General features: G+C 42.4%; 3 protein-coding genes across 4 annotated transcripts; all 3 read right to left on the bottom strand.

Moving 5' to 3' along the window:
• Positions 1–579: 579 nt before the first annotated feature.
• On the bottom strand, positions 580–3,601 carry hmgcl (3-hydroxy-3-methylglutaryl-CoA lyase). Its single transcript, XM_050061794.1, has 9 exons — positions 3,469–3,601; positions 3,110–3,193; positions 2,809–2,916; positions 2,568–2,663; positions 2,304–2,452; positions 2,135–2,198; positions 1,809–1,997; positions 1,574–1,699; positions 580–1,346 (listed from the first exon to the last, which is right to left on the bottom strand). Exons 1-9 carry the CDS (start codon positions 3,562–3,564, stop codon positions 1,245–1,247), a joined length of 1,014 nt encoding a protein of 337 aa, XP_049917751.1. The 5' UTR covers positions 3,565–3,601; the 3' UTR covers positions 580–1,244.
• A 1,241-nt stretch (positions 3,602–4,842) lies between these two features.
• On the bottom strand, positions 4,843–8,662 carry zbtb8a (zinc finger and BTB domain containing 8A). The gene is made up of 4 exons (XM_050061793.1): positions 8,485–8,662; positions 6,348–7,222; positions 5,986–6,155; positions 4,843–5,789 (listed from the first exon to the last, which is right to left on the bottom strand). Exons 1-4 carry the CDS (start codon positions 8,547–8,549, stop codon positions 5,472–5,474), a joined length of 1,428 nt encoding a protein of 475 aa, XP_049917750.1. The 5' UTR covers positions 8,550–8,662; the 3' UTR covers positions 4,843–5,471.
• A 466-nt stretch (positions 8,663–9,128) lies between these two features.
• Positions 9,129–13,952, bottom strand: gale (UDP-galactose-4-epimerase). Of its 2 annotated transcripts, none has more exons than XM_050062716.1 (11): positions 13,800–13,952; positions 12,878–13,006; positions 12,561–12,676; positions 11,170–11,283; positions 10,705–10,881; positions 10,505–10,618; positions 10,349–10,415; positions 10,167–10,252; positions 9,966–10,043; positions 9,602–9,716; positions 9,129–9,499 (listed from the first exon to the last, which is right to left on the bottom strand). In XM_050062716.1, the coding sequence occupies exons 2-11, from the start codon at positions 12,996–12,998 to the stop codon at positions 9,435–9,437; spliced, it is 1,053 nt and encodes a 350-aa protein (XP_049918673.1). In that variant the 5' UTR covers positions 12,999–13,006; positions 13,800–13,952; the 3' UTR covers positions 9,129–9,434. The 2 variants fall into 2 exon arrangements, with proteins under 2 accessions (XP_049918673.1, XP_049918674.1); XM_050062717.1 differs by having other exon boundaries at positions 12,561–12,673.
• Positions 13,953–15,633: the final 1,681 nt, after the last annotated feature.

The following is a 15,633-nucleotide window of genomic DNA, read 5'->3' as shown; positions in this document are numbered from 1 at the left end:
GTGGCTGCTATGGTTGCCATTTACACGTGTGGGACTCTTTTTACTCCCACGCTACTCTCTGATCATCCTTATTATATAAGGAACTGAATTTTTCCATCACTGCTGACTCATAATGAAGGTTCTTACGCTGCCGATGACCAGGCTTGCATGCCAACTAGCACTTTACCATTTAAACTAGCTGTGAGTCATCATGACGTACTATTTTCTCGTCTCCGATACCCATGATGTATGTGTCTAAGGGTTGTGGAGGCTTGCAGTAAGAATCTCAGTCTGCCTGTCAGACTTGTCAGTCAGGTTCTTAAAAAGGAGTGGTGAAGAAAACAGTTTTTGTTTATCCTGAATCATTTCCGCAACAAACTGCTAAATCACTATGGAGTTTGTCAAAGATTAACACCCACCTATGATCCGTATTTTGTCGATGATGGCTTCAAATCAAATTTTCTTCCACAAAGAAAAAAACCCATCCGGTGTTGACTGTAACAGGGCAGAAATTACAAATCCAATTCTTTAGTTCTTGCTAAACCATTTATATGGCCTGTTTCAGAGCCTTTAGATTCATCACAGTGCTCTCAATTTTAAATTAATGACAGATTTTATTTATGAAACTTTTTTTTTAAATCTAGTTGGATATGTACATGTTAAATTTAAAGAGACATTTTACAATAAATACAAAGCACACATCAACATTTTTTTTTCACAAGCCAGTACAATGCCCAAGTTCATAAGGAGTGACATTTACCTTAGATGCTCCCTGTGTAGAAAATTAATTTGAAGACACTGATCACTGCATATACACACTGACAGAAGTCAAAGCAATGCTTCCGTCTTCTCTCCGACATCAACAGTGAGATTATCCATCCCCAGGACATTTTTACTGCTTCATTTATTGCGATAAACAAAGTGCTTCATTTTGGCTTACCCACTGTCCAGAAAAGAATGTAAGCACACTATCAATGAATGGGTGAAGGCATAGCTTTTGATAAGCAAGATCTGTATGATTAGACAGATAAGGCACTTGTTCCAGCTATGCTTTCATGTAGTGAATATCTACGGTTTTAATCTAAACAGAGGTAGGGGTCAGGAGTACCGGTCAAATCTTAACGTAATATTCTCACACCGGGAGAGGATGAATCAAACTAGAATTACCAAAGGGGAGAAGTGAACATACAGAAGGTGACAGCTCCGGGTTACACGGTTGTGCTGAAGTGTGCAGTCTGTGCAAAAGCCTATAGTTTAGTTTTTGTCTACAGTTTGCAGGTGGCCTGCGCTACTTTGGAGTTGGTCTTCCTGTTGAGGGTTCGACAGATGAAAGCTCCAGCATCCATCAGCTTTGAGAGGTCCACTCCCTGAGATGAGGACAGAAAGTTAAACTTGAGATAGCTCACATCGTACAGAATTACAACTGCAAACTAAATGGTGACAGGGCAGACTGGAATATTCTGCTAAAATGGTGCCTTTAATTCATGAAAGAGCAGTTTTTCCTCCCTCATAAGAAAAATAATGCAAGAGCAGCATCTTTAGTCTCTACTTTTAGACGGGGGGGGCTAAAGAGAAACAAATAGTGCCTTCTTACTGTTTGAATTCCAAGTCCATGCAGCATATACACTACATCCTCAGTAGCAACATTCCCAGAAGCCCCCTGAGCATACGGACAGCCGCCGAGTCCTGCCACTGATGAGTCTATCACACTGACTCCCATCTGCAAAACAAAGACAATCTTTACCTTGAAACTAATTAAAATTAACACTGCAACAACAATAATCAGCTACAGATATTTTCAAATAGCATTAGGATAAACCAGGTCTGACCTGTAAGGCTACGAGGATGTTAGCCAGGGCCTGGCCGTAGGTATCGTGGCAGTGCACTGCCAAGGCGTTAACTGGCACCTCTCTGCTCACTGCTTCCAGCATTTCAGTCATGCTACCTGGTGTCCCCACTCCAATAGTGTCACCCAAAGAGATCTCATAGCAGCCCATGGAGTACAGACGCTTAGCTACCTGCAAGATCAGAATCAAATCTTGACCTGGTTTCATGAGTGACAGTGCTTACATTGTATTTATGTCTTTTGTCAAAGGATAATGAATACATTTCTGCCTGTTCACATAATGTAAATATGTATAAAGTGAGAACTCACATGTGCAACTTTTTCAGGTGCCACCTTGCCTTCATAAGGGCATCCAAGGACACACGACACGTAACTGCAGTGACAAGAAACAGAGAGAGGAACTCAAGTAAAAATTAAAGCCTATAATTACAATGATTTATATGTTTGTAGAGAGTAAAGCGGGAGCAAGTAATCCTACCCTCTAACTGGCACACCGGCCTCTTTTGCTGCTTTCATGACCTCGTCAAAGCGCTGTAAACTTTCATCCACTGAGCAGTTTATGTTCTTCTTACTGAACAGCTCAGACGCAGCACCAAATATGGCTACCTCTGAAGCTCCTGCCTTCACCTGTAGTAAGTACAAGCAAGAATAAGGCATTTTAAATTAATTTTCTGGACACATCACCGACAGGATGAGAAGCTGCGTTGGGAAAATATGTTGGTATATGATGCTTGACACTCACAGCAGCCTGGAAACCTTTGAGGTTGGGGGTGAGGACCGGGTAGGCCACACCAGGCTTCCTGCTGATGCCCTTCATCACCTCCACCTGGTCTGCCATCTGACATGAGGACAAACATGACAGAAACTACTTAATGCTGGAGAAAACAAGGCCACTCCATTCCCACACATTGCAGTTTCTGCACTGCCCTGTGTGGGGTGTGTCAGCACTTTCCACATGAATGTCTCTGGGGGAACAAACTCACCTGTGGAACCCATTTTGGGGACACAAAGCTGGTGGCCTCAATGACTGGCAGCCCTGACGCTGACAACATGTCAATCAAATGAATTTTGGTCTCTGTTGGCACGATGGTCTAGAGTAGAAACAGTAAAGCAACAAGATGAGGCTTGATAAACACTGGTTACATAACACATAAGCTGTGCACCTACTCCATCTCTGTACACGGATGCTTGAAAACAGAGCAGTGTTAACGTTAATGTAGATGTTTCCTGGCCATAGTGGCAGCTATGTAATGAAATTAACAAATTAATCTTACATAATCTCACCTTTTCATTCTGGAGTCCATCTCTGGGTCCCACCTCCACTATTTTCACCATGTCTGGAAGAGCTTTACCTGCTCTTACGCCAGCCTACACACACACACACACACACACACACACACACACACACACACACACACACACACACACATTTAATACAGGTGTAAAGTTGCGTTACATTACAAATAGTTGACCTGTTCAGCCTGACAGGTAGCATAACTAGCAGCACCTAGGTTACCAAACGTATCCGTGTTAGCTTAACCGTTGAGGACGCTAACAGCTAACTAACCAGCGCTGTCATTCAGACAGCTAGCTAAACATGCACAATACAATTAGCTGGAAGATACAAGGGAAATATAACTCACTATTTTGACTTTCGCTGCTGAGCTAAACGCTACATACTGTTGACCCATTGCTGCACTAAATGTGTTTCTGTTGACAAGCCTCATTACAGCCGCCATGTTGGTTCAGCCTCTTTTCTGACGTCACTTCTTCACCGACAGAGGAGGAACGTTGACCTCGCAGATGGTAAGAGCACCGCAAGCGCCATCTATGGGCCGGGAATTTGAATTGAAAAATCATGTTTGAATCAATTTATTAAAGGTGTTAATTTGAATTTAACCCCCATTACCAATTAAATACGTATAAAAATCCTACATAATATTTACCCAAAACTATATGTTTATAATGCTTCGCTAATGGTAATGTCAGTTAGTTCTTCCTGTAGAAATTGACCTCTTTTACAGCTGCGTTTTGGTCAAATTATCATTTTCAACTACATAAACACAATTTTTACTTTTAAAAAAATGAAGGATTTTAAAATAACTTACTATATTTTTGCTTTTGGGATTTTAAAAAGAATACTCATGTTACTTTTGTTTTTCAAGCCTTTACATACCTCTCTAAAATGACATTAAAAAAAAAGTGTATACACAATTAAATATTATAGTTGCAATTTGAAAACAGAATCTGCCTTTATTTTATTGTATTTGCATATTTCACTACATTACCCTTTTGAGAGCCTCTGCATGGTACCACGGAACCACCTCACTCATCTAATTTTTCACATCTTTGTCCACTAGATATATCATAAAATCTCAGAAGTGGTTTACCATGTTGACACTTTCTGCTCAGACTATCCTCATGTGACAGATGACACTGCTACACGTCTTTCAGCATTTTGATGCATATGATGGGATAAATCCCTCTAATACAGGTTACCAAAGACCTTTGTGGATTAAAAATCCTTTGTGTCATCAAACAATGTACAAAGAAATTAAAAATAAATTCTTTTGACACCAGCTCAGACATTTACTGCTAAAAAACAACACTGATCTAGGTTTGAGTTTCTTTACAATAAGCATTACCTCCTTGTGGAGCAGCTATACATTGGAAAAAGGTTGAAATAGTTTTGATTATGAGCCCAGCAGTCATCCGAAAGGATTGATATGTTGGAGTGTTTTTACAGTATGAGTGTGAAGCAGAATGAAGATGGACCTAATAGTACAAGACCAAACAAAAACAACACAGCTACAGCTTATGCAAAAACACTGGTACATTGTAACAGTGTGGGTAAGCAATTTAACCAGTACCTGCCGGTAGTTACAACAGCATTTCCAGTGTTCACCTGTGTGCTTTTATCCACGACATCAATTCCCATCCTCGATGAATGTAGTATTTCTCATTAGATTTTACTTTCCATTTACACTAAAATATGGTGAAAAGACAGACACTGCAAATGTATAAAAATATCTTTAATGTGTCAAAAAGTAAAAAACACAACAAATAAATTATAATTGTTTTTTATAGTATCATAGTGCACATCATAATCAAACATAATCATTAAAAAACTGCAACTGTGTGACATTGTGGGGAACAAAAAGTCTGCTCTTGACTTCCCCTACAGAACACAGGGAAATAGCAGTAGAATCACAATTCTTTCCTTGTCACTTCACTTTGCACAAATGCCAGCTTTTATCAAAGCAGAGAGTCCCAAAGAGTAGCAAAGGTGTACTTCCATGCATATAAAAAAAAAACATATTTGCAAGAGTAATTATTTAAAGATAACTGAAGCAAAGGAAACACTGAATATGCATGCTTTGGATACTGCATATATTTATGAAGCTTAACAAAAAGCATTCCATCGTGTCACAAAGGTCAACATCTCATTTAAAGTAATTAAAGAGTTGCATTTAACTAATAGACAACTAATATATAATAACTGTGTATTTACATTAGTGAGTCGCATATTTTATGCATAAATTCTCTGGCATGGCTTTATCACACACACACACACACACACTCAAACACAGTCAATACTCGTATTATGCTTCTTCACACACACACACACACACACTTTGGTTCCATTTCACTGCAGCTCCTCGTCACTGTCGTCCACCTGTTGGATGATGAGGTCGGCCCCCGAGTCTTCAGCCAGGTCATCGTCATCGGTTACCATCCAGCTCCTCTTGCTGTCCCCCTCCTCCTCCCCGTCCACCCCCAGTAACAGAGCCGGTTCCTCATTGGCGCCATCTATACTGTCCATGGGGATATCATCACAATCCACTTCCTGGATGCATGCAGTGCACATGCGGTAGCGTCGTGTGCCCTCACACACCACATGCCCGGTCTCCTCTGTCACCTGACACTTACACTTCCTGCACACCAGCTTCCTGGCTTGATGGATCTGTGGAGAAACAAAACCGGTTGGTGTTTTTGTAGCTGTATGGGTACAAATAAGTGGTTGTAAACATAAGAAAACAATGCATCTTTTATCTTCCAATCCTATAGCGCAGCCTGGGGTGGAAACTTTATCACCATTTCTTCTGAAACTGTTAAACCAAAATGAATGGCTTTCACCTCCTGGTTGTAAATAAACCCACCGTCTCAAAATGGCTACGAAGATGCTCCAGGCGAGTAAAGCGTTTATTGCAGGCCTGACAGGGGTATGGCCTCTCTCCAGTGTGGCAGCGCAAGTGACGCTTCAAGTCTGCCTTCCTCTTCACCGTATGTGTGCAAAAGGGACATTTGAAGCGCATAATGGGGTTGGAGTCTGCAAAGAGGAAGAGAAACTGTTCAGAGCTTTGACTTTTCTGTTTATTCCCTGGATATCACTGTTCCTACAGAGCTGTCTTCTTTTTATGGTTACATAAAGTTAATGTCAGTCTGCTGATGATGTGGTTCCTTTTCTCACTTCTCTAGAGAACTACTGCCTTTCCGTTCTCTCACATACAGGCCAACTCACCTTTATTAAAGTGTCCAATAACACCCACAATAGGTGGAAGAGTGGCATACAGCTCCTCTGCCTTTTCAGCCTTTTGTGTCCTCGCCTCCTGAATGTCTAAATCTTCAGGGTGGTGGGAGCGTGTGTTGTTGGATGCTCTCCTCTTAGTTGCCCCTCTGCTTCGCCGGCGCTCCGATCCAGGCAAGGTGTACAGAGGGTCCTGAGGGTCGTGCAGGTCCTCTACCTCTGTGTTGAGATCATCAGCAGGGCTGCTTGGGTTAGTCTTTAGGACGGAGGCTGATGACTCCTGCTCTGGGTCCTTCCCCATAAAGCTAGACTGGGATCTGGAGTTGTCCCGGGTCCAGAGGGCTGGTGGTGGGCTGACAGAGCTGGGGCATTGCTGCTGCTGCTCTGTGGTCTCTTCTCCCGCTCCGCTGGTGAAACTGCAGGTCTCAGACAAGCTGAGGCAGCGCTCGCTGTCTTCATCCTTCACACTGATGTCCAAGGATGACTTGATGAAGTTCTTGCAGTAGTTGATGACATTGTTCATCTGCAAGTAGCTGGCTGCGGACATCACCTCAATCACATTGTGACTGGAGAGGTCCAACTGGCCTGAGTAGATGAAATCCAGGATGACGGTGAAGGTCTCGGGGCTGAAGACGTCAAAGGTGGCGTTGACGGAGTCGGACAGCACGCCGGGGCCCTGGGACAGCAGCATGCGGAAGTAGCCGCTGCTGGCGAACAGGACGTTGCGGTGGGCTCTGAAGAGCTGGCCCTCCACCAGCACGCTGCAGTCACAGAAAAGCTCCTGCCGGCGCTGCTGGTTGAGCTGCTTAAGCAGGCTGCTTTGGTGAGCCACTGTGATGTCAGCGGTGTTGAACCACCTCTGAGGCTGCCTGCAGGAGACAACATGATAGCACTCACACTGGTTGTGCATGCGGTATAGATAGAATAACAGAGGGCTTGTGGACACTCATCACTGACATTGAGACACATCCATCTTCATGATGCTGAATTAATAACCTACATGTATGAGCCTATGCATTCATAGTGATATATAATTTAAAACCCTACATGTTAAGGAGGGAAGCATGTGCTCCTGCAGTGTGATTCATGGGACATCTGACCTTATGACTGTCAGCTTACCTTGATAAAAGGTTACACAACAGACCCCAGCAGGTCACACAGTGAGCACACCAGTGACACCCCCACTGATGTAGCTGTCAGTGCTCCCCTGTCTTTGTTTCTGCACTGGACTATCTCCAGCTCCGCAGACTTTCCGCCCACCGGTCTCCACTCTGCACTGTGATTGGCTGGACGAGCCTTCAATCAAAATCTTCTTCTAATGGGCTACACCCGACTCCAGTCAGAGAGCATCGGGTGGCAAAACCCTGTAATCATCCCTGAGGGAAGCTAAAGCGCGCATGAAATCGCTGATGTAACAAACACAGCAGACTGGTGAGAGCAAATAAAGCACTGTAACCGGACATGTCATCTAAAGAGAGGGACAAAAAAATGCCGCAACCTCATTTGCAGAATAGTTCTTCTTTTCCTATAGTAACCTATTTAACCATCCTCACGTAGACTCTGAATTACACGCATTCATTTTTAATTATGCGATGCTTGCTGACAGGCTCCACAGCGCCCGATAACCCACGGTGCAACACCCGCCCTTTAGACTCTACACTGCTCCCCATGTCACACGAAACCAAGTCTGGCGTCTTCACCGAGCTATTCTCCCTCATTTCAGGCATCAGTCGACCTACAAAACGACATGACTGTGCTGCAGTCCTGCGAGAGAAAAGCGGGCAGCGGCGCACCGGAGCAGCCCAGTCTGTCCTGGAGCGACGCCCACTTCAGGCTCCGGCCAGCACACAATAGAAAAATAGACACAAACCTCCAGCAACTGAGCATGCTGCGAGATGAAAAATAAATATATTCGCATGGTATATCATATTAGGGATGCGACGCGCTAATACGCCCGTTTTCATCCTCAAGACCACCCCCACTTCTCGCCGGAGGTCCGGAGCGCAGCGAGCAGCGGGGAGGATTTGCCTGCTGCCCAAACCCAGCGACTCTTTCCCAGGCGTGAGGTGTCGGCAGGACCCGCTTACGCCCCACGCCGTGATACCCCCCAACAAAATCCATCGATACTCACTGGTGACTTGATTCACCCGGCGCCCGATAGAGTCTACTCGCCCCCAAGTCTGCCACCATTTCCATCTTTAATTTCTTCTGCCTTTTTTCTTGGCTCTTTTTTTCTCGTCCAGGGTCCACAGCCAGGCACTTCCTGCTCAGCCCTAAAGACCGAAACCCGGTTAGAGCGACTGGAGCACTGTGCTGACGTGGGTGTTTATTAACTGGGTGCCCGAGGGTTCAAGGAGCCATTTAAAGCCCTAGTGCCCCGTTTGTATGTGTTGTATGGACGGAATATTAACACTGAACACTGAATACCCCACCTATGTAAAACTGTGCATTATTTCTACAGTAATTCTGCAGGGATTTTTAGCCTGTCTGTGAGACTCCAACCCTCTACTGACCATATCGTACTGGTACATTTATTTAATCTGCCTTTGCAACACTATAATAATCTGTGTTGCTCAATAGACTTTTCAGCACCCTTATTATATTTACAGGTGAGTATCTTTCACTATAATATTCTTACGCTTTTGTTTTTGTGTGTCACTCAAGAATGTTCCTTTCATCTCATAACGGAGTCACCACTGCAACAGTCAATCCTATTTAATTACAATAATTTGAAACAGTCCGGTTTCACAGTGGAGTGGGAAATGAAGGCGTCACTTTCCTCAGTAAGAAAATTAATTTATTCTTTCATTGTTATGGCTCACACATCAATACATTAATGGAGAACAAATCCATTTTTAATTTGAAACAACAACAACACAATGAAATCATACAGACATGTTTACACGCCTCTCCTTGGATGTAAACAGTAAAAAACCATTAATAGAGAACAAATGGAAAATTAGATGTGAATATAAAGTCAGTCATCGGTTTATAGGCTATGCAAAAATGAGGACGCTGATGGTCTGCTTTGGCCTGGTGATTCAGAAGAGGATTGAACGACAGCAAAAGGCTGAAGTTACATCAAGAGGATGGGCCATTGGTGAATCCGGTGGGGTTCATGGACTGCCAGCGCCAAAGATCCTCACCTGCATGAGTAGGAAAAAAACAACATTAGGGTATTGTGTGGAAAGATTTCACAAAAATCTCTATAAAATACATATAGATTTTGGCAGTGTGGCTGCGCTTACACATTCTTTCCAGGCCAAATTCAGCCTTCCAGCCCAGCTCCTTCTCAGCTAGACGAGGGTCGGCGTAACAGGATGCTATGTCTCCTGCCCTGCGTGGGGCGACTTTGTGTGGGATCTATAGAGAAGACGCATTTAGTTTAATCAACAAAAAGGAAGGTAGTCTAGCCTAAAAAGTGGCAACTCCCATGGATTGGGCGCCACCTTCACAGTCAGTGTCAGCTTGGCCATCATTTAACGCACACGATAACACAATGTCGTGGGGTTACTGCTCCTAGTCACTTCAATTACTCTCAGAAAACACAATACAATCCCTGACCCTAAAGACAATTTACTCTGGAGAGAAAAGAGCACCTCTGTCACTCACCTCTTTCCCTGATGCCTTCTTCATGGCTTCCACCATCTGGAGCACAGAGTAGCCTGTTCCTGTCCCCAGGTTGTAAACCTACAGACACAATCATGCACACATGCCAGCACTTCCATAAGTAACTCAATCATGTATGGATGTGAATGCACAATGAACTAGAGAATGCGTTTTACAGTGCTTTTGCTCCTTTCTCAAATGTACCTTGCAGCCGCAGTCTTCCTTCAGCTTCTTCAGAGCTGCTATGTGTCCTTTTGCCAGATCTACGACGTGGATGTAATCTCGCACACCTAGCAAGAGAGAGAAAACCTTGAGCTCTCTGCCCAAAAGAATATTTTAAACCACAATCAAATTTGTGCAATGCAGTAAAAGGTTTTCTCCATTACCTGTCCCATCAACTGTGTCATAGTCGTTCCCAAATACACTGAGGCACTTTCTTCTCCCAACGGCAACCTATGAGAGAGATGAATTAAGCAATGCAAACAATGAATATGCATAGCATGCTCTCATCAAGCTGTACAATTATCAGAGAGGTCATGTACCTGGGCAACATATGGCAGCAGGTTGTTAGGGATACCCTGTGGATCCTCTCCTATCTGGCCAGAGGAATGAGCTCCGATTGGATTGAAATAACGCAGCAGCACTGCATTCCAGTCCTGCTCACACACAGGCAATAATGAGACACCATATGTATATGTGTTTGTGTGCATCTGTAAATGCTTTTGTACCTTCTGAACACTACCTTCTCAGCTTTACAGTGGTCCTTGATCATCTCCTCAATGAAGTATTTGGTCTGGCCGTAGGGGTTGGTGCAGCCCCCTGCCGGATGCTGCTCGTCGATTGGAAGATACTGTGGGTCTCCGTACACTGTCGCTGAGCTGCTAAAGACCAGATTGTGCACCCTGTGAGCCTGCATCACCTGGGACACATGCAGATGCAAACAAACACGGCACACACGTACAGTCAGCGGTCTAAAGCAGACACACGTGAGCATAAACGCTAAGTCTGGTGGACACAGTGACCTCCACGAGTCAAAAGTTATGCAGCGTTTGAATGAGTCTACTCAGTATCAAATGAACACACGCTGTCATGCACTCAGCGAACAATGACGAAAAGCAAATAAAGCTCAATCTTGAAATGAAAAGTGAAGTGCAGATTTAACTGAGGACAGATGGAGTCAGATCACAAGACAAAAGTTTAAACTGACCTCTAGCAGATTTAAGGAAGCGGTGAGGTTAACTCTGTAGTAGCGTAATGGCTGCTCCACTGACTCGCCAACAGCCTTCAGACCAGCAAAGTGCATCACCGCACTGAAAGAATGCTGCAAACACAGATAGATTGGCATGATGACTCTCTATAACTAATACACAGTATGATAGCATTAAGTCACACTACCTATTTTCACTGCAACCTGAGAATGTGCGGTGGCCAGTGGGAACATTCTTTGGTAAAAAACAAGCAAACAGAAGTCTATAAAAGCTTGAAATTACATGAATACTAGTTTATGTATGAGATGGCCCTGATTGTTTGAAATTAATTTAATTCTATTATGTCCTTTATATCATGATTTACAATAAATTTTGTTTATAAAAAGTCCAAATTCCTAAATTAGGTTTTGATAGGTATGGCTAATGAAACTTTAATCGAATACAACTTTGATAATGTTTTGGCATTCTTGGAGTATCTTTTAGGGCTTGGGATAAGAGAAGAAAAGTGACCTGTGATGGATCCCTCTGACTTGGTTTTGTATGGACTGCGGACTATTAGTGAACTGGACCAAATAGTATTTGGCACTGATTCACGTAGATGTCGATTTGGTTTTGGCTGGATCTATGTATTGTGTCTTGTACTCAGGGGGCTGTGTTTTGTATTTTATCTTTTGTAGTGGGATATCTCTCAAAGCTTTGGTTGTGGGAGGTTTATGTCTTTTTTTAGGGCTTGATAATGTTTGTGTTAATGTCTGGATGACAGTTTATGTATTGTGCTGTTGGATGATGGGAGGTTATCATACTAGAATGTTTGGTTTGTAATTGGTTAATGTGTCTGAATAATCCCATGAGGGATGGGTCATGTAAATAAACAGCCAAGAAAATAAAATATGCATTAGTTTAAGTTTCATTCATCAAAGATTGAGTCTCCCAGGGTTTATTTAATAATATTAATATTACAGATTAGGAAAATAACACATTTTGTTTTTACATGTAGAGAAACTACCAGTTATTTACATTATCCATCAATCCATATATTTTTTGATTGATCCTTTTATCAAGTGCCTATAATATGTCTTCAGACTAGTGAAAAATGCCCTCATCATTTCCCAGAGCCAAAGCTGACATACTGAAATGGCTTGATTTATCTAACTGACTGTCCAAGCTCTCTTTGTGTTCAGTTTACTGTCATACATGACAAAATAATGCCTAAAATCCTCACATTTGAAAACATTAAACATTTGTCATTTTTGTATGAAAAATGACTAAAAATGTTTGCTGCTTATTAAAATAGTTGCAGGTGAATTTTCTGTCAATCAACTAAGAAGTGAAATGAGTGCTTGTTCCAGTTTTATTAAGATTAATAAATCAGCTGCAGTAACTTGCTCACCTTTTTGAAGAGTTTTTCCAAGCCAGGTTTGTCCAGAAGATCTAGTTCATGAAACTCAATGCTGGTGTCAAGGAACTTCTCTATCCTAAGTATGCTCTCTGGCACGTCGCCTTCTCCTCCATACACAACAGGATGTAGCACGCACACACACACCCACACACACAAACAAACACGCGCACGCACACACACACACACACACACACACACACAGAGTAATATGAGATATGAGTAACACTGCATTAAACAAACACATGTTGAAATGCCATGTTGACAATGATGTACAAAGTCATTCATCGGCCTTTGTTAAGGGAGCTTACCTCTGACAGCATTACTAAAGTTATCTACCACAACTGGCTGGTAGCCTGCGTCAATGAGCTCTACCACGCAGTGACTCCCAATGTAGCCTCCTCCACCTGTGACCAGCACCTTCTCTGCCATTCTCTCACCTGTCAAATGCAACACACAATCGAGTACATAGAATCAACCGTCCATTCAAATACCTGTTGTGGTTATTTCAGGTGACATTTTAGCAGTAACAGAATAGCTCGAGGCGACACTCTAGACCTGCTCTGGAAAAACAGGATGTCCTTTAGTCTGAGCCCATTTGAGCAACCTGAAAGGTTTGTTAGACCCAGCTGAGATATGGAACCCACCCATACTGTCCCATATATCAGACAGTGCAAGCTTCAACCTGTCAACATAAAACACTTAAACTGCCTGCAGGATACTATCTGTACCTACTACTTTACATTGTCGGGGCTATCATTGTATTTTGAGAGAGCATACTTTCTAAGGACTCTAACGTAAATAAGTGTCAACTTCCTTGTACTTTGCCTCACACAAGTTTTATGATATAATTCCATTCAAAACTACTGACATGAACACAGTTTGTTTCACTCACATACAAGTGACTACATGAAATCCAGGCTACACTTTAACTCTCTTCTTATTTTACTACTTCACAATTGTATTATTTGGCTATACAGACTATACAGTAAAATCAAACTGATTAGTAACGGTCTGTATGTAAGTGTAGCCTCCCAAAAACCACACCTACAATGTGTTTTGTTAATACGTTAATATGTCACCGTGTACCCATTACGTCTTAGCCAGTTACACCCAAGACTAAGTAACTCAACTTAAGTCCAATGTAGTGAGCAAAGACACAACTTCATTGACAAACTGTCAAAATGACACCACATAGTACGGAATGATTGAAATGTCAGTGAAAATACTTACTGTATTTCCTGGTAGGAATGTAAACTGTCGGTCCCGGCGAGGTGTCTTGATGAAACTGGTCAGTAGAAGCAAAGGAGGTGTGTGTGAAGACAGACTGGAGGTTTATCTGTCACTTTATAAAGTGAAGTTTCCCATCTCTCCTTCAGACATTTCTTTACTTCCTGTGAAACGTGGAACACGGAGCTAAGTTAATGATTAGCGCGCCATTTCCTGTACTTTTCTTTTCAAAAATAAAAGCACACACATTCTTTAATTCGCACCACACGACATTAAATGAGCTTTAGCGTGAACTGTGATCTATCAGTTGACAAATATGTGATGCAATACCATAAGGAATAACTACAACTGACGACAAACTTGTGTTCAACGTGACATTATTCAGCTTTCAGGTTTTATTTTGAAGTATATAACGGATGCAGTCTATGCACGGTCGTAAAATTAACGGTCCTGTGAATTCACCTCCGTGGTACGTGACGCCTCACATGCAGCAACGTCAGACACACCGCTACTGAAGCCACGCCTTCGACCATTCACACAGGGAGGTGATTGTGCTGAGCATCCAACACCGTGTACAATCCGTAATACACCGGGCGGCAAAGGGAAAGTGCCACGTAACTAAACAAATACAATCCAGAACATTCACACACACCAAAGCTATATGCTGCAATGCAAGTGCAGCTAAACTAACTACAGACACTTTTACTTTTCTCATATATGTCTGAATTCAGTCAAGTCCATCCAGTTTGCACACAACAATAAAAGGTAGGCTAGTTGTATTGTTTTATTATTGTTAATCTACCTGCCGGCCACACTTTCCCGTCACAGACAGAGCCCAAAGCCTTCTTATACCAGACCATAGCCGTACAGGACTTACGTAATGGATACACATACACAAAGCATACTGGAAATATACAAAATCATGGATGGATTATGAGACAATGGGCCCCTGGGCACAGATATGCAAAGGGCCCCACCACCTCTCCGACATAAGAGCAATACACAAAGACTTTGTCGTTGTTATTCATCTTTTTATGGTTTTGCATCTCTTCATAGTCATTTTGTGTCTCCTTGTGGTTGATTTGTGTCTTTTTGGGGTAATGTTGTGTCTTTATAGTCAGTTTGTGTCTCTTTGTGGTCATTCTGTGTCTTCTTGTGGTTGTTTCGTGCCTTTTTGGGGTAATTTTGTGTCTCTGGAATATTTGTGTCTCTCTGTGGTCTTATTGTGTCTCTGTGGTTTATTTGTGTCTTTTTGGGGTAATTTTGTGTCTTTTTTTCAGTAAGTTTGTGCCTCTTTCTGGTCATTTCGTGTCTCCTTGTGGTTGTTTTGTGTCTATTTTGGGTAATTCTGTGTCCTTTGTTAGTTAGATTGCATCTCTTTCATTTTGTGTCTCTGTGGTCTTTCTGTGTCTCTTTGTTGTCATTTTGTGTCTTCTGGTGGTTATTTTTTGTCCTTTTGAGGTCATTTTGTATGTTTTTTTTGTCATTTTGTGTCTTCTAGTAGTTGTTTTGTGTCTCTTTGTAGCCATTTTGTGTCTTATTGTTTTAATTTTGTGTAACCTTGTGGTTGTTTTGTGTCTTTTTCAGAAAATTTTGTGTATTTTTTGGTCATTTTGTGACTCTTTGTGGTCGTTTTCTGTCTCTTTGTCTGTTTTTGTAGATTTTTGTGTCTTCTTGCAGTTCCTTTGCATCTCCTTGTGCTCTTTTTGTGTCCCTTTTGGTGTCATTTTAAATCTCTTCCTGGTCAGTACGTGTTATTTTGGATGACATTGTGCAAGTGAAGGCCAGGGGGGCCTGTGACCCTTTGGGCCTGTGCCAGGTAGGCCCATTCAGTAAT

The sequence above is a fragment of the Epinephelus moara genome, chromosome 14 (assembly GCF_006386435.1).
Source record: "Epinephelus moara isolate mb chromosome 14, YSFRI_EMoa_1.0, whole genome shotgun sequence".
In the NCBI taxonomy this organism is placed as follows: Eukaryota; Metazoa; Chordata; class Actinopteri; order Perciformes; family Serranidae; genus Epinephelus; species Epinephelus moara.
This window is presented reverse-complemented; position numbering and strand designations above follow the sequence as displayed.